At 35.1% G+C, this 26,540-nt stretch overlaps 1 protein-coding gene across 1 annotated transcript in view; it reads left to right on the forward strand.

Moving 5' to 3' along the window:
* Nucleotides 1–26,540, forward strand: part of LOC107722897 (sodium channel protein type 2 subunit alpha-like) — a 44,670-nt gene that overhangs the window by 959 nt on the left and 17,171 nt on the right. The window contains exons 2-17 of the mRNA XM_016531393.1: nt 123–241; nt 1,222–1,311; nt 1,404–1,532; nt 4,943–5,034; nt 6,754–6,993; nt 8,854–8,917; nt 9,053–9,194; nt 9,739–9,945; nt 10,155–10,403; nt 12,056–12,421; nt 13,600–13,720; nt 15,327–15,565; nt 15,983–16,147; nt 17,319–17,675; nt 17,760–18,191; nt 24,645–24,780. Coding sequence (XP_016386879.1) covers nt 123–241; nt 1,222–1,311; nt 1,404–1,532; nt 4,943–5,034; nt 6,754–6,993; nt 8,854–8,917; nt 9,053–9,194; nt 9,739–9,945; nt 10,155–10,403; nt 12,056–12,421; nt 13,600–13,720; nt 15,327–15,565; nt 15,983–16,147; nt 17,319–17,675; nt 17,760–18,191; nt 24,645–24,780 — 3,148 coding nt within the window. The remainder of the gene's footprint in view (nt 1–122; nt 242–1,221; nt 1,312–1,403; nt 1,533–4,942; nt 5,035–6,753; nt 6,994–8,853; nt 8,918–9,052; nt 9,195–9,738; nt 9,946–10,154; nt 10,404–12,055; nt 12,422–13,599; nt 13,721–15,326; nt 15,566–15,982; nt 16,148–17,318; nt 17,676–17,759; nt 18,192–24,644; nt 24,781–26,540) is intronic.

Genomic DNA, 26,540 nt, shown 5'->3' on the forward strand with positions numbered 1-26,540 from the left:
TGAATACTTTCCGTACCCACTGTATATATATATATATATATATATATATATAATTTATTTATTTTGCTGACTTCTTTGTCCATCTTTAATGTATTCATCTTCTTCATCTCCCTCTTGTTTAGGCTTTTATAGTAGTGAACAAAAAAAAGACAATCAGCCGTTTCAACGCCGCTCCTGCCTTGTATATCTTCAGTCCCTTCAACCTTCTGAGAAGAATATCAGTTAAGATTTTGGTGCATTCATATCCTTCTCAACTGCTGAAACATGTCTTGCTGTGAAGGTTGGGTCTTATGTTTTTATGGTTTAATCCGTATTGGTAGTTTACAACCCAAAAATTAGTGATTGATTGGTAATAAATGTAAATAATGAAATGAAAATGATCATGATGAATCAAATTAGATGTCAAATGGACATGTTGTTCTCAGAAACCATTAACAAAAGAAAACACGACCCAAATGGCATTAAAGACAGGTTCGCTTCAGGATAAACGTGTTTTGTGTGATGAATTATTAGAAGCTGAGAGCCTGAGACTATGGCTTGATGACTTGATGTCCAATGTAAAATCTGATCCTGAAGCAAAATCAGTTGAGAACCGCTTTAGTATTCAATCATTTATCAAAAAAAATCCATTTTAAATGCATTATCATTTTACTAGCTAAAGCCCCTTTAAATCTAATTTACTCCACACTGCAGAAAAAATCTGTGATATGTATTTCAGTAAGATTTGTTAATGATTTTGAGAATGATACCTTAAAAACAGTAATATTATTACAATATAAAATAACTGTTTTCTATTTGAATATATTTTAAAATCTAATTTATTCCTGTGATGCAAAGTTGAATTTTCAGCATCATTACTCCAGTCTTCAGTGTCACATGATCCTTCAGAAATCATTCTAATATGCTGATTTGCGGCACAAGAAACATTTTATTGCTATCAATTATGAAAACAGTTGAGCTGTTTCGTATGTTCATATTTGTGTGGAAACCATGATTTTTTTTTTTTCAGGATTCTTTGATGAATAGAAAGTTCAAAAGAACAGCATTTATTTAAAAAAAAATTTTTGTAATACTATGAATGTCTGCGCTATAACTTTTGATCAATTTAACATGTCCTTGATGGCTAAAAGTATAAATTTTTTTTTTTTAAATCTTACTGACCCCAAACTTTTGAATGGTACTATAGTTCTATAAGTTAGTTTCCTTAACTGCAGCTTTCACATTGTTCAGTATGTTTATAATGTTCACTATACTGGCAAACTGCGCTTTCATGGTCTACTCACAGCCTCCAGACTGGGCCAAGAATGTAGAGTGAGTTGACCTCTTTGCTGCTTTTCAAGTATAGTGTAGAAAAATTCACCATGTTTGCTGAGTGCAGTAACTGAGGGTCTTGTTTTTAACAGGTATACCTTCACTGGGATATACACTTTTGAAGCACTTATAAAGATCATCGCCAGGGGATTCTGTGTGGGACAGTTTACGTTTCTCAGAGACCCGTGGAACTGGTTGGATTTTATGGTTATAGTCATGGCGTAAGTATGCCAAATCTGTTATTTACAGATGATGGTTTTGAGTATGGCAAGGCGTGGGTTATTAGAATCCTTTAATTGTCATTGCTTAAAGGTAAAGAGTGCAGTTATTTATAAGACTTTGCTGGTGTCCAGCTGACCAAGTTTATTCTGCCTTTACTGTCGTTCATTAAAATGTAGTCTCTAAAACCACTTTTCTTTTTGGCTGACATCACCAAGACAACTCCTCTGCTGAAATTATCCTAATCCTTTTTTATATGAAAGACCCACTTTCACCATCCAGTCAATTTCTTAATGATAAAAGACCCATCCTACATATTTACGTTGTTTTTATCTTTAAATTTGTCTGAAAATGATGACAGAATGTTCTTTATTTTTGAAATTCTGTTTGGTGCTGCTAATGGCATATAAATTACACTCTTCAACCGTAGTGTTTCATAGTCCATATAGTTGTAAAAAATTATCATCTTCAGTTGTTACTGTCAGCTTGCAATGATAAGAGTGCATTTACCAGACAAAAGTGTCTGGTAAATGACAAAATATTAAAATTTAAATCTATAGGTTGAAACACATTTCGGTAACACTTTATATGAAGCCCGTATTTATAATACATTATAAAGGTACTCTTAAGGCATTATAATGAATGCATAATGCATTATAAAAAACCATATAATATGTTGTATCATCTCATGAATATTCATAAGAACAGTTTTAATGTGTTATAATATTTACTTATTTGTAGATATAGCTTTTAAGAATATGATGATTTATAACACAGAATGAACACGTTGCATCCACTTAAGTTACAATGGATTATATTTTTCATAGTTATATAATGTATTATAAGTCTTATATCTTGCCATGTTATTTGTTACTTTACTTAAAGCAGACAAAGACCACTTATAAGTAATAATAATAATAATAATTGTTTCTCAAACAACCATAAGATCAGATATCAGATCAGATGAATGTGTAATGTGACACATTTGCTTTTGTTTTAACTATTTTTTATTGTAATATCAGTTTGATTATTTTGATAATTGTGGTATTTTTTCATTTGAAAGTATTAACTAGCTCACATCAAAATTAACATTAGCCTCACGGGAAATACTTAAATAACACTCAACACTTAACCACTCACAAGATGTAGTAAGATACTATGCAGATCTTAAATAAACGTGTCCCATATGTCAAGATATGATATAGTTGTCACGATTCACTGCTGGAAGGAACGATGGAGATGTGGATAACATGAATGGTATTTAATAGGAGAATCACAGCACAACAGGAACAGGGGAAAGCACACGTAATCCAACACGTAAACCCAACAAACACAGACTGAACAGACTCGAACTTAAGTACACAACTTAATTAGGGAACAACGAGACACACTTGGAATCAAATTAACAATCAAACACACGGGAAACTGGTTCAGGGCAGGCACATGGAGGGGAAAAACACACAGATACATGTCCATAACCCTGACATATCGCCCCCTTTCCGGAAGGCGCGTCCTCGCGCCGTTAAAATAACAGAGGGGGGGAACGGGTGGGAACTGGGAGGAGGCTCAGGAGGAGGACAGACACCCAGGAGGGGGCCGGCAGACAGAGTCCAGGGTCAATATTTCACCCTCAGCCTTGTTGCAGTGGGCGGAGCTCCTCTCTGCAATCTCACTGGCCACAGCTTTCTCCCTTGTGGTGGGCGTGGTAGCCGGCTCTCACACCTGGACTGACGTCACGGGCTCCGCGGCGATCCTCAGCTCTGTCGCTCTCTCTTTCGATGGCTCGTCGGTCGCGGTGGGCTCTGGCTCTCCGTCAGCAGTGGGCTTGGGCTGATGCTCCGTGTAGTGGGGAGATGGTGGGGTGGGCTGGGCTCTGGGTCCGGAGTGTCCACTCCACAAAGGCGGCGAAACTCGCTCGAGGGCCCTCCTCGGACGACGATGTTCTGTACGCCGAGTTTAGGCTGGCGTCATAGAACGCACAGAGCGCGTCGTCCGGGTAGCTGGAGAGGTTGGCGAGGACCAGGAACAGTCTGGTGTGGCCCTCGAGCGATCTTTCCCCCTGCTCCAGCAGGAGGAGGAGGTATTCGGGGTGGGTGAAGACATCCATAGAAATTTTTTGTCTTGGTCGGGTCTTCTGTCACGATATGCTGCTGGAAGGAACAATGGAGACGTGGATAACATGAACGGTATTTAATAGGAGAATAACAGGGGTACATCCACAACAGGAACAGGGGAAAGCACATGTAATCCAACACGTAGACCCGACAAACACAGACTGAACAGACTTGAACTTAAGTACACAACTTAATTAGGGAACAACGAGAGACACCGTGAATCAAATGAACAATCAAAGACACAGGAAACTGGGTCAGGGCAGGCACATGGAGGGGAAAAACACACAGATACATGTCCATAACCCTGACAATAGTCCGTTATAAATGTAAAAGTAGATTTAATATGGTGTTATAAATAATCATACTCTTAAAGTTATAACTACAAATACATACGTATTATAATGTATTATAATTGTTGTTATGATTATTCATGAAATTATATAACATATTATAAGGTTTTTTATAATGCATTATGTATTAATTAGAATGCCTTAAGAATACCCTTATTATGTATTATAAACAGGGGCTTCATAGAAGGTGTTACCCACATTTCTTTAGAAATGCATTATGAAAGTATTAAACTGATAGATTATATGATTAGAGTAAAACATTTAGAGTTCAAAAAAACAAAAAACATTGTAGGGTGTAAAATCTTGTTTTTCTTTGCTGAGACTTCTCAAAAACTTTATTTAAAATGACAGAGAAAGGTTTACTGCAAATTTTTTGCAAAGGTTTACTGTTTTATAATAGTTTTTATTATAATTTATTTGAAATAAAATGCATTATTAAATATTAAATATTTTTATATACAATATGTTTATGCACTCATTTATGAAAACACTTAAATAATATGACTTTTTAGAGTTTAAAATACTTGACTTTATTTATTTTTAAATGGTTATTTATATATTTCATTTTAATTTATTTTAAATATTATTTTTTAAATATTTTTTAAGAAACAGATATAATCTCAAATTATGCATCCTTAACTGATAATTAGTCCATAAAATGCCCATAAAGGCCATTGGCATCTCCAGTACCCATCAGCTTTATTTGTATCTGTGCATTTGGTCCCACAGGTTTATCACAGAGTTTATAAACATAGGCAATGTATCAGCTCTCCGCACATTCAGGGTACTCAGAGCTTTGAAAACTATTTCAGTAATTCCAGGTAAGCAGAGAACATGTTTAGGTGTGAGACGTCTGTGTGACCTTTGAACCCGACTGCAACCCTGTGTCTCAAACCTTCCTGTGTGTTGTGTCTGGCTGTGTTTGATTTCCCACCATCCATGTTTCAGATATGTAACAGAGTTTGTGGATCTGGGTAGTGTGTCTGTGCTGCGAGCGTTCAGAGTTCTTCGAGCCCTGAAAACTATATCGGTCATCCCAGGTGAGAGTTAGAGCAAAGGTCAGGGTCACAGATGTTGACACTGCTTTCTTCAAGCATGTCATATTCTTCTCTAAGTGCTTAAAGGAGTCTTTTTTTTTTCAAACATTTTCCAGTTTTCTTTTCAGGTGTTCTTGCTTTGATTCGTGATTTGATGGTTGCATGTGTAACGGAGGCCAGCGAGTAGGTGCTGTGCAGGTAAAAACCTCACTCCCCTGATCTCAAGAGACGCACTAGCAACTGACACTAGAGGCTGCAGTCTTTAGCCTCCTTGTTAGTGCGTCCGCCTCCCATGCCGGAGACCCGGGTTCAAGACCCACTCGGAACAAGAACGAGGTATGGTGGTGAGGACCCGGGAGAGAGGGGTTACTTACACATGCAAAAAAAAAAAGAGTGATGTTTGATTCACATTGAATAAGTCAATTCTTTTTAATCAGTAGGTCAAAAATTCACAAATCTTGAACTTTATCAATTTAAGAACGGTTTCTCTTCTTTTTGCTCATGAGTCTTAAATCAGTGTGCTGGTTTACTACAAAAGTACCTAAAGAAATAGTTCACCCATAAAATTAAATAAAAAATGCAGAAAATGTACTCACCCTCAGGTTACCCAAGATGTAGATGAGTTTGTTTCTTCATCTAAGCAAATTTAGAGAAATGTAGCATTACATCACTTGCTCACCAATGGATCTTCTGCAGTGAATGGGTGCCGTCAAAATGAGAGTCTAAATAGCTGATAAAAACATCACAATAATCCACAGAACACTTAATGATGGATTTTTTTTAACAAATGTGCAGCTTTTCACTCTACAAAATGGACTGGAGTGGTGTGGATTACTTGTGGATTATTGTGATGTTTTTATCAGCTTGGACTCTCATTCTGACGGCACCCATTCACTGCAGAGGATCCATTGGTGAGCAAGTGATTGTAATGCAAATTTCTCAAAATCTTTTCTGATGAAGAAATAAACTCATCTACATCTTGGATGGCCCGAGGGTGAGTACATTTTCAGCAAATGTTCTTTTTTGGGTGAACTATTCCTTTAACAGTCACTGTGTTATTGAAATCTGAGCTAGATTCGTTAATGGCGGTTATTTGATGTTTTTGTTTCTCCTCTCCTTTTGTGATGACTTTATGTTTGAACTGTAGCCGTCTTGCATGTTTTCATGTAGTCACTGTTTAGTTATTATGAGCAACTATGTGCATGTGATACATGAAATACTATTGTGAACTTAAACATTCAGAGATTTACTATGTAATGTTACTCTTGTAACATTAAGAACGTATCAAACATACAAATGTTAAGATGTATGTACATACATATACACACATTCTTTCAGGGTCCAAAATTAATGTAATGCATTAATTACAAACTACTTTTACATGATTTAAGTTGAATTGTAAGAATGATAGCCTGACCCTTGCTGAAGTGTCATTGGTGAATCATAATGTCAAATCGAAAACAAAAGAGAACATCTGTTGTGACTTGCACATCTTCAAATGGCTAAATTTGGCAAAACAAGGAGTCTTCTCGCATGAAGAGTCTTTTGTATGTGACGATGTCACAATGACCTGCGCTATTTGTCATAAATAAACATGAAAACAGCTGTTCAATAATTCCACTTCATAGTCAGAATAAAATGCTTGATTTTGAAGTGAATTTTGGACCCTGATTACATTAGTGTAAAGTTGGAATGTGACAAGGTTTACTCTGTTTTGCACAGGGCTGAAAACAATTGTTGGAGCTCTGATCCAGTCAGTGAAGAAGCTGTCAGATGTGATGATCTTAACCATTTTTTGCCTAAGCGTCTTTGCTTTGGTCGGACTGCAGCTGTTCATGGGACTTCTAAAACAAAAATGTGTGGTCCAGCCATCCGATTACAACTTAACATTTTATTATTTACTTAACAATACAGAGGAATGTTACAAAGTGAAGGAATGCACGGATTACATTACGAATCAGAGTAAGTTCATTTTCATTGTTTTGCTGAATGGATTCAGAATCTGATGCAGCTACACTATTTATGTGTCAACACGTGTGTTTTGTTGTGAAAACTCACCAATAATCATTCTGCAATTAATTTGAGTGATATTACAAGTAGATGTAGCTGAAAATATGTTAGTGCACAATAAAGGAATATGCAGTAAGCATGCAGATATTAAACTAAGCAAATCCCTTAAATGCTTTCATGCACCCAAAGGCAATTAATAGAAAACAAAAACGTGAACATTTATTTGTTTGCTTGTTTGTTTTACACAACATAGAGAGACAAACTGACAGATTGAACTAAGGCACAAAAAACAATATTGGACCTAGGTTTCATACAAAAAATATTAAATGCTGACAAACATTTTGCCCCATCCATGCATTCATACATTTATCCATCAATACATCCATACGTTTTGTCAGAAAACCACATAAAATGATATAAATGAGTGACTGTACAACACAGATTTACTTACTTGGTTAGTGATTTAGAAATGGTACAGAACACTGAAATCATATTTAATTGCTGTATGTGACAAGTTATTGCAAATAATATGGGTATCAACATCACGTAATCCAGATACAAATTTTATCTGAAGAGAGGTTATAGTACACCTGAAAACTGTCATGAAACTGTTGTGATGTGGGGAACGTTTCGATCAGGCCCAGTATAGACCCGGTGAAGAGTGACAGGCCGATATTCTAACAATATAGGCCTGAAGAGGAAATATTGTGAGTGTGTAAGTGATCTGTACATCTGCCAGACAGCCAGCTGTCATCATTCAGCATTATGGATGTTAACATTAGTGCCAGCCATGAAAAACCTGTTTGAGAGAAAGAGGAAGAGGAATTCCACCTTACTCATAGGGGGGCGAAATATGATATCCATTGGAAAGTACTTTAGCGGGATGGGGGAAAGCTATCATAGGAGTGAGGTAATCTGGCCCGCTGCTTGCTGAGGAACGATGCCTTCCACATGTATTTATATTCTGATATATACACAAATTCTGCTGGTATTTTGACATTTCACTCATTTGCATGGGGCTTGGCCCTGCTCCATTAAAAAAACAAAAACAACAACAAAAACAACATGTCCCGTTTAATTTGATGGGTCAGAGAGAGGATGGAAAATGGTCTTAATTATGACCATTTTCCTCATTGGTCCATTTTTGACACCAAAAACAATGACGAAAATGGTCATGTATTAAGGCTTTTTTTGAGTGCCCCCAAAAACAAATAAAAAAGGACCAACATTGAAAATGGTAATATATTAAAACTCTTTATTGTTTTTGGTGCCAAAAATGGACCAATGAAGAAAATGGCCATATATTAATTGACATTTATTGCACCAAAAACAATTAAAGTGGTCATATGGTAATTTTTGGTGAAAATAAACAAATAAATAATAACCAATGAAAAATATTAAATACAAAAATGAAGAAAATGGTCATATATTAGTACTGTTTTATTGCAAAAAAAAACAAAACAAATTTGGGCCGGTCTTGACCATTTTCATCATTGGTCCATTTTCTGCACCAAAATTATCAAACCAAATTTCTTTATTGTTTTTGGTGCCAAAAATGGACCAATGAAGAAAATGGCCATATATTAATTGACATTTATTGCACCAAAAACAATTAAGAAATTGGTCATATAGTCATTTTAGTGGGGAAAAAAGTACCAGTGAAGAATATTAAAATATAAATATATTTTTTTTAAAATATGAACCAACCTATAATGTTAACCAAATAAACTCATGGGTTATAGAACAAACCAACTAATGCACCTTAGCTTTGTATCAGTTCTATTATGAATAGTATTCTTCTTTTTCCTGTAGGTAATCATTATATCCAATCAGGAAAGAACGCTGCTATGATCTGTGGGAAAAGCAGTGATGCTGGGTAAGCAACGTGTATCGATTTTTTTCATAAACCTTGGCATTGTCTTCCCTTCAAACATAATTCTCCAAGAGCAGTTGCATGTTTTTTTTACATGGTGAGTTTTTGACAGTCGCTGTCTCACACGTGTGCATTTAGGCAGTGTCCAGAAAACCATGTCTGTATAAAAGCAGGTCCCAATCCAGATTATGGTTACACAAGCTTTGATTCCTTTGGCTGGGCCTTCCTTGCCTTATTCAGACTGATGACTCAAGACTACTGGGAGAATCTTTACCAACAGGTGCTTTTGTTTTGTTTGTCTTCGTAGAGGAAACCAATTTTGTATGATTCTTCTTCTTTTGTGGAACATAGAAGATGTTTTGCAGAATTATTTTTTTCTATATGATAAAAGTAGACAAAGTCTAGGGCTGTCAAGCTTCAAAAAGGACAAAAACCCCACCATGAAAGTAGTCCATATTATTTGTATAATTTATTCCAAGTCTTCTAATGCAATATAATGTTGCTGGTGTGAGGAACAGACCGAAAAGTTGCTGTTCCCTGAAAATCTTGCGCTCCATTGTGTTTGTTTCATGAGAAATGAATGAACCTATGAAGTGTGCAGTTTCTTCTCCGTCTATTTCTGTACGATTTCAATCTGTTCACACAAATCAATCATATAATTTAGCATGTAGCCAAATAGACTATTTTATGGTATTTTTGTGGTGTTTTTGTCATTTATGGAGTCTCCATCCACTTTCATTGTATGGAAAAGAAGATAATCATACAGAATTTACATGAATAGCTTCCTATGTTTATCAAAGACGAATCGTGGACTTTTCTTACAGACTCTTCGGGCCGCAGGAAAAACCTACATGATTTTTTTCGTGCTGGTCATTTTCTTGGGATCCTTCTACCTGGTGAATCTGATCCTGGCTGTGGTTGCCTTGGCATATGATGAACAAAATCAAGCCACTATTGATGAGGCTTTGAAGAAAGAGGAGGAGTTTAATGCCATGCTCCAGCAGCTGATGAGACAGGAAGAGGAAGCTCAGGTCTGTTGGGTGTTTTCATTAAAACGGGGTATGAATACCATGCAAATGCTAGTGTATGGTGCCTTCAATGGCAAAGTAATGGGTTTGATTCCCAGGAAATGCATGAACCACTAACAAAATGTATTCTTTTAAAGCATCCGAATGCATGAATGTAAATGCCGGAAACCTTTACTGTGTAAGTATAATCTTGATGCATGATTGCTTGGCAGGCTGCAGCTGAAGCATCCAAGTGTGATGGGCTGAGTGGAGAAAAGACAGACTCTTCCTCGGACGCCTCCAAACTCAGTTCCAAAAGTGCCAAAGAAAGACGCAACCGCAGGAAAAAGAGACAGCGTCAGGGGGAAGGCGAGAAAGAGGATTCCAACAGGGAGGGAACTGATAGAAAGGCCAGCTTCCGTTTTACAGCTGATGGAAAAATCCGGCACTCACGTGAAAGGACTTACACGTCTCCACATCAGGTTAGAAAAATCTCATCTGCTGTGTGGTTTTATTTGATGCTTACCATAGCAATAAGGAAATGTCATTCCCTTAAACACAGAAGACAATAGTCATATCAGTGTTTGTGAAATCAGAATAATTATGGAAATGTCTTATTGTTTAAGTGTGCTATTATTACAGTTTTAGAATAGAACAGGAAAGACAAACTTTGGCATTTTTTGGTAATGAAGAATGAGATTTGAAAGGTGTACAGGAATGATATATAGATGGGTCTAATCTACATATCTGATTCATGATTTAGAATCGAAATGATACTGAACATTTTATTTATATATATAGATATAGATTATATATCATAGATAGACAGACAGACAGACAAAGTTTCTACTTTATTCAGCGTTAAACATTTTTTAATTAACGCTGTCATCTTCATTCTTTCAACTATCTGCTTAGTGCTGTCAAACGATTAATTGCGATTAATCGCATCCAAAATAAACGTTTTTGTTTACGTAATATATCTGTGTGTACTGAGTATATTTATAATGTATATAAATACACACACATACAATGCATATTTTGAAAATATTTACATGTACGTATATATTTATATGCATATAATTTACATTTTATATTAATATATTTAATATATAAACGTAACATATTTTTCATAAATATATACATGCATGGGTGTGTATTTACATGTACATAATAAATATACACAGTACACACACATATACTATGTAAACAAAAATTTTATTTTTATTTTGGATGCGATTTATCGCGATTCATTGTTTGACAGCACTTTATTTGCTTGACTTTTTGACATTCTTATCATTCATCAAAATTATCTTTTCTCATCCTTGTTTTTTTTATTTCTTGCTTTGAGAAAAACAAATTTCATCTAAACTTCTTCAAAACTAAAGACATCTATCAACTTTTATTTTTCATCTTCTCACATTGTCATCTTTCTCCTACGTCATTGTTCTTTTTCACATTCAGCATAATCATCAAAATCAACTTTATCTTCATCATCATCAAGATATTCGCCATTTTTGCCAATTTTGTTCTCTCCAGCCATTGCTTGTCCAACTGACCAGCCGCTAAACTCATAATTTTCTTTAAAATGTTTAGATTGAAAAGTTTTGTTATTCTTACGTGGGCTGAAATTTTGAATTGCGAAGCATCACTATCTGCTACTTTTCTTGAAAATTGTTCAATTATGTAGTAACATGACTAAAAACTGCTATTAAATACACAGACTGAACTTTATTTTTACCATATTTTTGGATTATTACTGTAAAATGAACAAATTAAATAAAAAACAGGATTTCCATGAACTTACATTAGAAAAGAGCTAAAACTAAGGACGATAACATTAGCTATAACTATAAAGTTTTAATAATATAACGATAACGACAGAGGAACAAAATCCCTAAAATGATTTTCAAAGTTTTTTTTCCAGCTGATAAACAAAAACATTGACAGCCAATTAATTATCATGCACTGGTGTGGATGCTTATATTAGTTATTGTTATATATGATAATGTGTTGCTGAATTTGGATTGGCAAATTTGATGTAAATTGGGATTTCTTCTGCCAGTTAGTCAGATTACGTCCTCGTATGCCTTAATTTCTTTGTCAATGTATTTGTAAGGCTTGTTTTTCTCCTCAGTCCCCCCTGAGTTTTCAGGGCTCAGTCCTCACCCCACGTCGGGGCAGCAAAGGTAGCGTCTTCAGCTTCCGTGGGCGTGTGCATTCAGAAAACAACTACGCCGACGACGAGCGAAGCATGTGTGAGGAGACGGGCAGCAGGAGAAACTCTTTGTTTGTACCCTGTCGATCCGATCCGCTTTACAGCACTCTTAGCAAAAGCAGTCTGACTCCACGTATACTGTTGCCGTCTAACGGAAAAGCACGGTACATGGTCGACAGCAATGGCATGGTGATAGTGTCGGGTGGAGCGTCTTCACCCAACTCGCCCTCCGGAGTACTGGCGCCGGAGGTGTCCAGAAAAAGAGCCACGTTTGACGACACTTGCGTAAGCACATATGATGCATGTGCTGTTGCTGCTGTGCAATGCTTAGTTTTAAACTGCACATTTTTATAATAATTTTCTCTTTATTTAACATGAATCTGTGTGCCCTTTTTTTTTTTTTGCTGACTTTGGGTGAAAATCTGCAGAATTCTGTGGGATTGATTTAAATAAAGAAAGAGCTGCATAAGCAAATGCAAACATTTTTTTTAAAAATTGCAGGGAACTTATGAGTGATCAGATTCACGTGGAAGTTCGTTGCATGCAGATTCTGTGTGTGAGCCTGCGAATCAGGTTGTGACAATGAACAAGTTTAATTGTTTTCCAGATTACAGCATGTCATCAGCATGCAAAGACATAAAAATGGGCATTAGTAATGGTACTGAAACTAACATATATTTTGAAAATTTATTCATTTGTCAATTATTTGTTGAGTTAATCAATTAATCATATAAAAAAGCAAAATGCACATTATTTTCAGCTTTTTATTCAAAGGCGTGTTAAAGCATGCATTTAAAGCATGTTATTGTACATACTGTCAAATTAGTTAAATTAATTATGACTTTTAAAATTTAAATTGTTGTAATTTAATTTAATTTAACTTTTGTATTATAAAAAGCATTTTACTGTATTGTATAAACATTTGTAATGTCTTGATATTTTTAAAGAAATAATAGTGGCATTTGGCACAAACGAAGACATTCTCAAAGTGGTTAAAATGTCCAGAATGAAATAGCAGTGCTTGCAAGGCAGCAAAAGAATTGTGTTAAACTAAAGGAAAATAAAATTTTCTCCACCAGCCATTTTTATTTTTCCAATTCAAATGTAGAAAAATAATCTACAGTATCTCACAGAAGTGAGTACACCCCTCACATTTTTGTAAATATTTTATTATATCTTTTCATGTGACAACACTGAAGAAATTACACTCTGCGACATGCTTTTAACTGGATCCAAAAAATCCGAAATTTATCATCAAGAATAAGATGTAATGTTTCAAAACATGTTTGGTCTTTTATTTATTTATTTTTTCCACATTTTTGTGAAATATCAATCTTAGATGATTTACAGGTTGCATAAAAGAATGATTGACGAATAGCGATATATTGCTGCCTTGCAAACACTAATGAAGCACCATCGTAACATTTGCTGATGTATTTTCTGTTGATGTGATCTCTTTACAGTTTGACACAGATGAAGAATATAGACGCCGATGTGATTCAAAGAGCTTTTCAAGGGCTTTTCTATATGACCAATCAGCGAGACAGCGAGCTTTGAGCGTAGCAAGTGTCAGCAATATTGACCGTAAGTAGCCCTAAATACCAAACACACTTATGGGCCGATGACACAGAATGTGTTTTTGCTTTGAAAAATGTGAGACTCGGACAGTGGAGTGGGGAAAGAAACGCAAAGTCTCGAGATGCATTTTTAAAAATGTGAATTTATAATTTGAGCGCTGTGTTTTTGGAGTGAGACACTGCAAAAGTAGCAAGTGCAATGGTCAAACACGTCTGTCTAGCGCATGTTCTCATAGAAAAACTATGGAAAGTATCACTAAGGAAACTAAGAAAAACGCATTCTGTGTGAATGAGCCCTGTATAATAAGAAACTCCATGTGAGGGATATTTGTTAGCTTTTTCTCTGTAATTTTAAGAAATAGTTGAAATTGTCATTATTTATTGCATTTTGTTCCAAACCTGTATGACTTTTATTCTGCCTTGTAGCACAAAAGTTTTCAATACTTTCTCAATACAGCACAATCATTTATATATATATATATTAAAAAAAAGTTCAGAGACTGTCAAGCCTTAAAAAAAAAAAAGCAAAGGTATCATAAAAATGAGGCTTGAATTTTGGCGCGGGATTGCGGGCATTGTGCATAATTCCTGCTGGTTCAGCGCAAATTTTTCACCGTGAAAGACACTCGGGACAGATGACAGAATGTATAATTTGCACGTGCTTAAATCTTACCATTTTAAATATTCAAGTGCAAGATTACGCCAAAGAGAACTCGATTTAGTACTAGCACGCTCTCTGAGAGACGCAGAACATAAAGCTGCATCTGACACAGCGCGCGATTACAGAATTAAGTTATGTTTTGCGCCCAAACACATACAAAAAAATGCCCATCTTGAGGAGTATTTATGTAAACACAGTCCATACTAAACATGATTGGTATATAGGCTATTAAGTGAATGTAAACAGTTGAGAAACAAAACTTATGTGTAACAGTATATGTTAGATCCGTGCATGACATCTTAAAGAGACAGGAACCTCAAAAAAAACCCTGCTGCTGTCTGTCATTAATGTTTATTAATACAGTGAAGACTAACCAGTGTTATTTTATGGTTAAATAGCTTCTGTACCATTTCTGTACCTGAATATTACGGTTACACCTACCTGAGAAACTTAAAGCACAGTTAATTTCAATTGTATTTTGTTATTGTATTTGTTTGTCCTGTTTGTTCTTATTTTATTACTGACTGTTTACATGTTTTTTAAGTTAAAAAAAATTCAATTCAGAGTTTGAAATCAAAGTTCATCTTCCTCACAATATACATATGAACATTATAAATTGTAAAACACAAATACACTGCATGATGAAATATTTAGGTTAGATGTAGTTTAAAAATGTCTAAAAAATATCCTATCACTGACTTTAAAATTCCCGCCGTTATGTGACACTTATGGGGGCATAAGTGTCACATAAGGGCGGGAATTTTAAAGTCATATAACAATTTTGTTTGAGGAATAGACTGAAAATGAATGATGCTTTTATTTTCTTTTTGAAGTTTGACAGCCTTAGTTCTCATTGACTTTAATAGTGGCCCTTTTAATTTTTCACAGAAATTCATACTAGTTCAAATGCAGCTTTCAGATTGTCGTCTTTATTTTTTGTTTGACATGGCAGCGTCGGAGGTCTGGAAACAGAAGTGTGTGGACTGCTGGTTCGAGTTTGCAGAGAGTTATCTGATCTGGGATTGCAGTCCCACATGGCTGAAGATAAAGAAAATTGTCCACATGGTTATGATGGACCCCTTTGCAGACCTGTTTATCACCATTTGCATCGTGATAAACACAGCATTCATGGCCATGGAGTATCACCCCATGGAGGACCCCTATATTAACATGCTTACAACCGCTAATGTGGTAAGAACATTTATAGCAGCATTTTAATAAATCATGTACAATACTGTGAGACTTGTTCTGTTATTCTAGAAAGAGTTACTATTATTAGTGTGCAATGCCACTGAAATGGAGGAGTGCGAATTTACTAATTAAAATAATTTAGTACATTATATTTATAAATGAAAGTGTTAAAACAGTATTTTAACTTCTAAGAATCTAAGAAATTTAACTTCTTTATTTGTAGTGATGTTTTCTCATTAAATGACTGAAAAAAAGTGATCAATGAATCCGCATTACATACGTAATGCCAATCTACATATGTAAAGATTGATAAATCACAATTTAGTCAGTAGGTGTCTCTAGTTTTGTAAATAAATAAATAATAATTGTTGTTGTTGTTATTCATTTAAAAAGCTTGAATTGTCTCCTTGCATGCAGGTTTTCATAGCCATCTTTACAGCAGAAATGATATTCAAGATCATTGCGTTGGACCCGTACACTTACTTTCAGGAAGGCTGGAATATCTTCGACAGCATCATAGTTACGCTGAGTCTTCTGGAACTTTGTTTTCCTAGAATCGGTTTTCTAAGGCCATTCAGACTGGTAAGAGTATCTCATTACACCTAATGGCTCTGTTCTAAAACCTATATAAAGGCATATAAGAGGCAGCATAGGTGCCCTTTCAATCTGAGGGCTGTTTCCAATGGTATAATATGAATTGCTGTCTTCAAAGTTACCTTGTCTTGGCCAAAATCTAAGGCTGTGTCACAATGAGGCTTGAATTTTCACTTGGATCTGCCAACATTTCACTGGCTCTACCTCAAAAAGTATACATATTTAGCAGTGCATTTATATATTTATTAACATATTAAATTCAAATTTTCTTGAGAGAAATTGTGTTTCCCAAGTTTACTTGGGAAATTAACATGCATACATTTTGGGAAGCTGACATGTTATACTTCAACTAAATCAATTTTAGCACCATTTTGCTCATTATTTGATATTATGTATATCTATATATAGTGAACTAATAAAATTAACATCTTGATGTTGTTGAAATTATAGAGAGAAAGAGAACATTCAGAAATTGTGCTGGTATGGTGCTTAAGAAACATTTCTTATATTATTATGTTACTGTATGTTGAAAACAGTATTTTTGTGGAAACTAATAAATTTTTTCAGGATTTTCTTAATAGAAAGTTCAAAAGAACGGCATTTATTTAAAATAGAAATAATTTGTAGCATCACAGGAATAAATGACAAAGTAATAACAAAATAAATAATTCACAATATCAATGTTTTACTGTATTTTTAAAATTCAAGACTTGATGGCTTAAGAGACTTCTTTCAAAAACATAAAAAAATCTTTAAGAACCCCAAACTTTTGAACAGTACTTTATATAAACACTAAATAATTAAAAAAATTAATAAATAAAACACTACAAACTAAAACTAATAATTTTACATTTAAGTGAATTTAGGCTTCACAGCATTAAAATATACATCATATAAAATAGTTTTATTTATAAAAATATAAGTGAGATTTGCTAAAGACTATATTTAACAGTGCTATTAAATTATTTTTTAAATAAATATTATAAAAATCAATTTTTTTTAAAGATTAACTTTAAATCAGCATTAGATGACTTCAAAGGCAATCTAAATGTAAAAGTACAGGAAATGCTAAATTCTAAAAAAAATAAATAAATAAATCTATATATATTGTGCATCTCTACTTGCCCATGCTAATCTTTTATGCCCCTTATTGTCACAGCTGAGAGTCTTCAAACTAGCTAAGTCCTGGCCGACTCTGAACATGCTGATCAAGATCATTGGCAACTCGCTTGGCGCCTTGAGCAACCTGACGCTTGTGCTGGCCATCATCGTCTTCATCTTCGCTGTGGTGGGCATGCAACTGTTCGGGAAGAACTACAGAGACTGTGTATGTAAGATTTCGGAGGATTGCACGCTTCCTCGCTGGCACATGAACGATTTCTTCCACTCGTTCCTGATCGTCTTCAGGGTGCTGTGCGGAGAGTGGATCGAGACCATGTGGGACTGCATGCAAGTGGCAGGAGAGCCCTTGTGCTTGATTGTGTACATGATGGTCATGGTGATTGGAAATCTGGTGGTATGTATAGTTACTTTTAATAAATGAGCACTAAAAAAATCTGAATTGTGTCAACCTGTAGTTGGTTTCTTCCAAATTTTGCAGGTTTTGAACCTGTTCCTCGCTCTGCTGCTCAGCTCATTCAGTGCCGACAACCTTGCAGTCCCCGGAGAAGATGTTGAAAAGAACAACCTGCAGATAGCGGTTGGTCGAATCAAGAAAGGTCTTGCTGTAGTTAAGGCCTGCCTTCAGAATTTCTTCCGGAGCGGCTGTATAAGAAAGAGGAAGCCGAAAAAGAAAACCGTAGATGGGAACATGATTTTGAGAAGCTGCAAGGGAATAAATGATAACTCCAATCACACCTCACTAGAGCTGGTTAAAGGCACCGGCGGTACAGACATGGATAGTGACACAGAGGATTTTATCAGCAACCCAAGCTTGACCGTCAGTGTCCCGATCGCTGTCGAGGAGTCAGACTTTGATTGCCTCAACACTGAGGATTTCTGTAGCCTTTCTTCAGACCTAGAGGATAAAGAGGTAGGCTTGCTGTTTTCAGTTTTTTTTTTTTTTTTTCCAGTTTTCATTTTTTCAGACCTCAGATTGACCTGGGAGATACGCAGATATGAAGTCCCCTTTGCATATACATTTTTAACCCTTGTGCATCCTTTTTTTTTCCATTTTGGCTGTGTTAATACAAACAGAACCAATTTTGTCACAATTATGTATTTTTATTGTTGTTACTATTATGATTCACTCTCATTTCCTTTCATACCTAAACTAGGTATAAAATATAGCAACACTCAGGACCTTAAAGGGATAGTTCACCCAAAAATGAAAATGACCCCATAATTTACTCAACCTCAAGCCATCCGAGGTGTTTATGACTTTCTTCTTTCAGACGAATACAATCAAGACGAGTTATATTTAAAAATGTCCTGGCTCTTCCAAGCTTTATAATGGCAGTGAATGGGTGATATTCAATAGTCCAATAGACATCCAATAAACTGCATCCATCCATCATAAAAAATTTTTTTAATGCATCTTTAGTGTAATAGAAAAGAGATTTGATTTCATTCTAATATGCTGATTTGCTGCTCAAGTAACATTTCTTATTATTATTATCAGTGTTGAAAACAGTTGTGCTGCTGTGGGATTTTTTTTCTGAACATTTTGATTAACAAAGTTCAAAAGAACAGCATTTATTTGAAGTAGAAATATTTTGTAATATTAATATTGTAATAAATGTATTTACTGTCACTTTTGCTTAATTTAATACATCATTGCTGAAAAAGGGTGTTAATTTCTTTTTGTTTTATTATTATTAAAAAAAATCTTACTGACCCCAAACTTTTGAACGGCAGGGTAATATGTGAGTCAGAAGCATTTCTGTTAAAACATTACATTACATAATTCAGTTTTTTTGTCATTTAATGGATAAAGATCAAGTGTATGGTTTTGCATCCCTTCTCTATGAAAATTCCCACAGTATAGGATGTTATTAGGGTTTAGAAGTCATTGTATTTGGGGACAGAAGTGAAAAACCAAGTTGTAATGCACTGAAATAATTGAATAAATAATGGCATATTGTTAATTTGAACCAGGTGAGCAAATGTGAGCGACATTTGACATGGCACTTAAATGACTGAAATTATCAACATTTGTCTTTAGACACCAAATGGGTTTTGTAGTGATCTGATCTCAGTGCATCTTGGGTGCATTTACTCTTGGCTTTTGATGTGGTCAAGTGTAATCCGATCGTTATCCGATCATTGAAAATGCATTAATACCACAAGAAGGGGACTCTAAAGTCTGTTTAACATCAGACTTGACAAGTGGTTTTCCGACACCACTTTCACTAGTGCACACCCACAAGTCCTCTTCAAATGGTGGTTGTGTGAATTTTATTTGCAGTATGATAGCAATGCACCCTAACTTGTGGAAACAAACTGCTATTGATGGCATATTATATAATTGACATCATTACATGCTCCAGGCTGGTATAATGCACACATCATTTAGGGAAGATGCCATATTTAATTTGTGTTAGCTTAAGGTCCTAGTTCATGTCTAAATACCTGAATAACAGTGCAAATTATGTCTTTTGGTGAGTCAACTACAACACCAAAGTCATTTTTTCCGGTCGGGTTAATTGCAGTAAGTGCATTGTGGATTACATCAACATGTAGCTTGACCCATTATGAAAGAGAAGTCAGGGAATATCAGTCTTTAGATCACATTATCTGCCATTTAAGTGCTGAGTGTGAATGTTAGCCTCATGATAACATGCTCATTTGCTTTCTGCTGGGAAACGAGGATGTGGCGGTCTGTGGTTTTGGCATATAAACATCTATACACTGATCATTTGTATGCCAATCTCTTTGAAGTTGTTCTAAAATGTCTACCGCTTTAGTTTTGTGAAGGGTGATATGCCTTCAGCTGAAACTCAAAAATCCTACATAGGCACTATGCAGCATTTTAAGGAATGACAGGCACAGATGATTGCGTAAAACTGCCTCCCACAGAAAGCTGAATTGCCATCGTAATTTACCATGCACCTACTATAATTCAGCACATTACAAGAATAATTAACCCAAAAATGAAAATTCTCTGGAAATGTACTCAACCTCAGGCCATCCAAGATTCCAAGTTTCTTCATCGGAACAGATTGGGAGAAATGTCGCATTACATCACTTGCTCATCAGTGGATCCTCTGCAGTGAATGGGTGCCGTCAGAATGAGAGTCCAAACAGGATTGCTAGATTTCTCCAAATCTGTTCTAATTAAGAAACAAACTCATCTACATCTTGGATGGCCTGAAGGTAAGCTAAATTGGGTGAGCGAATTAATTGGAATAAGAATTTCCCTCAAAAAAAAAAAAAAATCCAAATGAATAATAACTCACAAATAACTCAACAAAATGTTTCCATTCACATACTTGCATAGAGTATAATCCAGTCAAAAGAGACAGCATTGAATGTATCCTATGAATGTATCAATATAATTCTAAAACTATTTTTTTATGAGAGTCTTCTAGATCAGTTGCTTACGATGTTGCATTTCAGCAGACAGCAAGACAGCTCACTATGTTTTGGACCAGAGCCATGATCTCTGATTAGGGTTGCAAAAAGGTTAATTTAGGAAATATTCCAGAAATTTTGGAAACTTTCCAGGATTTTTTGGAATATTCCAGGGATTTTTGGAAAGTTTCTGGAAATTTTCCACCCATCTGCAACCCAATTGATCGCCACTTAGACATCAACAGATGATTCTTTTTTTTATCTTTTTATTATTGCTCCCATTGATTTATCTGTCATTCTAGCACTCTGACCAATCTTTTTACCTCTTGCCAACACGGTGAGTGTTTTTTCCTTGTTGTCTGTCTCACATCTTTAACGTGATCTGTCTTTGCAGCATTTCTGAGACACTCACAAGGTTTACAATGAGAGGAGACCTGTAAGACATTTTTAATATGCATCCCAACTAACCGTAAAGACAGCTTTTACCATGCATGAAAAATAATATGTTTCTATCTAATGGATTGTTTGTGCACTTCAAATCCTGTCATAACACTAATATAATTCTTGTACATCTTCAGTCATAGATAATGGTGTTAGCGTTCTCTTTCAATCGTTGAGTTACAGTTGATTTCAGGTCTCTCTGCAAATGCATACACAGCTATACAGAGCTGACAATCAAGAAACGGTTCTCATTCAGAATTAAATTAATTGGACAAGCCTAATAAAGGATCACAGAGTGTTTGACATCAGTGGATTGATTGAAGATTTTGATGAAAGCAAATTGTAGAGCATTGTGTTAGCAATGTCATTGTCATAGATTCAGTTACCACACAATGCATGAGCTGATAAAATGCATATTTTCAATGCAATGTAAATTGCTTTGGATAAAAACGTCTGCCAAATTCATAAATGCATAACACTAACTAGCCAAAGTAATCACCATTATCTGGGAGTTCCATGTATTTTACTGAAACATACTACTGTAGATATCCAAACCAATGGCATTATTGCACTGATTGTCGAAATGACATTAGACAGAAAAGGTCTGGGGCCAAACAAGGACTCGAGCCATCCAGACGTATCTTGGTTGCATATTAATTTCATCATAGCATGCTTGCATCATTCCACAAGCTGCATTAGCTGAAAATCTAACTGATGGTTTTTGCTTAGCAAGCTTCACCATGTACCTACTGTAATGCAGCAATTAAAGGAATGGTTCACCCAGAAATAAAAATTGGCTGAAAAATGCTCTAAAGTGCATGTGCTAAAATACATGCTATTCTGGTCTATGTAAATTATATTATTTTATATTATTATAAATTATAGATCGTTGGTTCTTACTGCCTCTGAAGTCTTGTTGGTATAGTTGCAGTCAACACTATATCCCATCAGTGTTATTTTAGTGTTATTATTAGTTTTACTTATATACTATCATAGTAATATTTTGAATTAGCTTTTATTTTTTATTTTAATTTTAATTTTAGTTTGTTTTAGTAATTTTATTATGTAATAGTTTTGTGTTTGTTAGTTATTTAATTGTTTTGTATGTTTTATTTTAGTTCTTTAACTTTTTTCTGTTAGTTGCCAAGGCGACATCTCTTTTCAAACTTAAAATTTTGATATAATGATTATTTATTGTTTTTCAGCTTTAATTTCAATTACCATAAATTATCTTTAATAGTTTTAATTAGAGTTAACACTGATCCACTAGTAGGTCATTCAGTCTATGAAATCAGTGCATTTTCCAAAAAATTATCAGACAAAGAATGTCTTAAAGGGATAGCTCACCCAAAAATGAAAATTCTGTCATCATTTACTCACCCTCATGTCGTTCCAAACCTGTATGAGTTGCAAAAAAGTGGTGGTTGCCATTGACTTCCATAGTATTTTTTTTTCCTACTATGGAAGTCAATGGCAACCACCAACTGTTTGATTACCAGCAATCTTCAAAATATCTTCTTTTGTGTTCAACATAAGAAAGCAACTCATACAGGTTTGTAACAACATGAGGGTGAGTAAATGATGACAGAATTTTCATTTTTGGGTGAACTATCCCTTTAAATTGTTAATAATTTGCACTGGGCCATCTCATGATTTTATATATATATATCTTTGTAAGTGAGTGGGTGATTGTGCACTGAAAGACAAAATTAACTGTAGAAACATATGAATTCAGGACAGGCTTAATATGATTTCAACTTCAGTGTTTATTCAACTTTCAATGTTTGTACAATCAGGGGCTCCACTATGGTTTCCGGGCCCCCTGAACATCATTGACTCGGGCCCCCTCTTCCTCGCCGGGCCATCGTTCTAACCTTCCCCCCGTTACGGTGCCCCTGTGTACAATAAATTTCGCAATAAACTTTGAATGTATATTGTTTTACGCTATGATTCATCTCAGAGTTTATTGGTGTGGTTAATGGTGTATAACTGTTTGGAAATGCATATGAACTACTGTATACTATATACTAGGGGTATAACGGTACACGTATTTGTACCGGATATTTTCAAAACGGGTCTTTCACCGAACAAATTCAGCATTGTTTTAACTACTGCATGAATTGGAACTTCACTGGAAACTTCCAGTTTTATATATTTTTACTTTTGATAAGAAACAAAGTCTCATCTTTCAAATGACGTCCTTTTTTTCAGGAAATTCAAACAAAAGCCGTTTTGACGCCCTTTGATGTGGCGCGACAGATCGTTGTATAAATGCCTCAGTTCAAATGGCATCATGGAGCCCTCTTTACTACTAGTTTTAACACGAAATAAACATGAATGAACATCTCATGCCTCATGTAATCGCTCAATCGGTGGTCCAACCGCGGAAAGACGTCAATAAAACTTAATAAAAATCTATTCGTAAAAAAAACAAAACAAAAAAAAATCTTCTAAACACGTAGCATTCATTTACCTCTGGCAAGTCATCAGTGTTCACAGCTCTTTAGTTCGCTAGAGAAATGAACTCTAGAGAAGAGCATTTCGTGAAATATTCGACTATATACTTATTATATTTTACTTTAGCTGTTAGTGATGTCATAATTATTTAATGTATGTTTAATTTAGTGCTGTCAAACGATTAATCGCGATTAATCGCATCCAAAATAATAGTTTTTGTTTACTTTGTTTGTTTAATTTACTGTGTATATTTATTATGTATATATAAACACATACACATACAGTATATATTTTGAAAATATTTACGTTTATACATTTATATATTCATATTCTTATATTTTATATTATATATAAATAAATATATGTAATATATAAACATATTTTTCTTAAATATATGCATGCATGTTTGTATTTATTTATAAATAATAAATATACACAGTACACACACATATATTATGTAAACAAAAACGTTTATTTTGGATGCGATTAATCTCGATTAATCGTTTGACAGCACTAGTTTAAATAAATCTCTTATGAAACAAGTTATGACAGTCACTGTGTAAATGAATATATTTCAACAACAGATAGAAATTTTATAATTAAGAAGGTAATTTAAAAAATGCATTTTGTGAAATTTACATGTTTGCATACATTTTTTTTTAAGTTGAGCGTTGATTTATAATATTTAAAAATAAATAGTAATTAAATTTAAGTTTGGGCTCCGTTGTTAATTGTAATCTTATAGTAATGTAAAATGGCTCCCTATAGTTTATATAGCATAATCTGAGATAGATTTGTATCCCTAAGAAAATTGTATTTATAAGTGAATTTATTTAAAGAAAGGGCAATTTGTTCAGTACACCACTGTTTAAAAAACCCGAGGTATGTACCAAACCGTCATGTTCAAGATGAAGGGTTTTAAGCACACGAGATATCACACCAAGCAAGCCTTACTTCTCAGACTTTGCCCAGTGACTCAGCTGAAACGACTGACTTAAGAAACCCTGTGCACATGTATCATCTCCTCCGTGTCGCCATAGTAACGTGTGATGATGTGTCTGTGCTGCTCTTGCAGAAGCTGTCTGATGTGGCTCCCAGCTCTTCGGAGGGCAGCACGGTGGACCTCAGACACTTCGTTAAAAAAGATGGAGAAGATTCTTTGGACTCTGAAATTGAGGAATCTACTGATCCAGAAGCCTGTTTCACAACAGGTGACGCTGCTAATAGTTTGCTTACCATACATAATAAGACTGTCCTTCAACTCTTACAAAAAAGTTCAGTAGTATCAGTGGGAAATGCCATGTTATATACAATGGGCCCAAAAAAAACATTTGAAACTTAAGTCACGCTTAAAAATTCTGAAGGGAAACATGCTGTTTTATTTGTTTGTGCATCACTCAAAGTGAAGACTCAACTCACTTTTAATAGCGTTTGAATTTAACATGTTACTAACCTAATGACAATAGGCAGAATAACACATGGCACACACAAATATTGTTGGTTTTTATTACGTGTTTCGTCTCTGTTTTATCAATGCTTTTTGCTATTGAATAAATGTTATGGTTATTAATAATATGTTATTTGCATGGATTTATTACACGTTTTGAAACTTAAGTCAGGCTTAAAACGTCTGAATGTCATAGCATTGGATAACAAAGTGGTGTTTGTTTTAAATAAATATTTTTTTACCCATTTCAAGAAAAACATTTCACAACAGGAACATTAAAGGGTTAGTTCACCCAAAAATGAAAATTAGCCCATAAATTACTCACCCTTAAGGCATCCTAGGTGTATATGACTTTCTTCTTTCAGATTAATCCAGTTGGAGTTATATTAAAGGGGTCATATGATGCGATTTCATTTTTTCCTTTCTCTTTGGAGTGTTACAAGCTCTTGGTGCATAAAGAAGATCTGTCGGGGGGTGAACAAAGGCCTCCTGTAGCGAATTGATGTGTATTTGTAAGAAAAATATCCATAGTCAAAACGTAATAATCACTTTAATGTAGCTTGCGCCAACAGTTGTACACAGAAGTAGCTCCGGGCGCATGACGTATGAGTTCAGCGTTATGCATGCGCTGGTGAGTCTCGTGAAAACCAAAGTTTCCTTACTTTAGCAAAGGAAAACCAGTCTCCTCTTAATGGGCGCTTTTTATTTAACTTCTTTTGGATTGATGCACTGCAACACCCGCTGACTGCCATTAAACAGCTTGGAAGATCAAAGACAATTTTTAATATAACTCCGACTGGATTCGTCTGAAAGAAGAAAGTCATATACACCTAGGCGTGAAACCGGTAATCGTTCCATCCCTACTTGAGGGTGAGTAATTTATGGGCTAATTTTAATTTTTGGGTGAACTAACCCTTTAAACAACAGTTCTTAAGCTGAAAATGAAGATAAAATGTATGGCACCACTTTGTGATTGTAAAACTCTAGTATAGCATGTTCATAGTTAATGTGATAAACAACCTTGCTTGTGATGTTCCTTGTATTAAAAGGGCAGTTGTGACTCATGGCCAAACCCCCAACTGCTCCCCGGGAGCCACAGCAAAAATGGCTGCCCACTGCCCCGGGTGTGTGTTCACGGTGTGTGTGTGTTCACTGCTGTGTGTGTGCACTTGGATGGGTGATATGCAGAGCACAAATTCCGAGTATGGGACACCATACTTGGCCACATGTCACTTCCTTTCCTTTTCCTTTCCAAATTAGTAAATGTAAATGTAAACCTAAGGGAACTGACTTTGCACACCCACTAAAAGCCGCCTTCAGACTAGTTAGTTAAAAGTATTTGGAAAAATGAAAAGTTAAGAGAATAGTTTACCAAAAATTGACAAACAATTTGCTGAAAATGTACTAACCCTCAGGCCCTCCAAGATATAGATGAATTTGTTTCTGCATCAGAACAGATTTAGAGAAATGTAGCGTTACTTGCTCACCAATGGATGCTCTGCAGTGAATGGGTGCCGTCAGAAT

This window comes from Sinocyclocheilus rhinocerous, unplaced genomic scaffold (assembly GCF_001515625.1).
Source record: "Sinocyclocheilus rhinocerous isolate Xijiao unplaced genomic scaffold, SAMN03320098_v1.1 scaffold934, whole genome shotgun sequence".
Lineage (NCBI taxonomy): Eukaryota > Metazoa > Chordata > Actinopteri > Cypriniformes > Cyprinidae > Sinocyclocheilus > Sinocyclocheilus rhinocerous.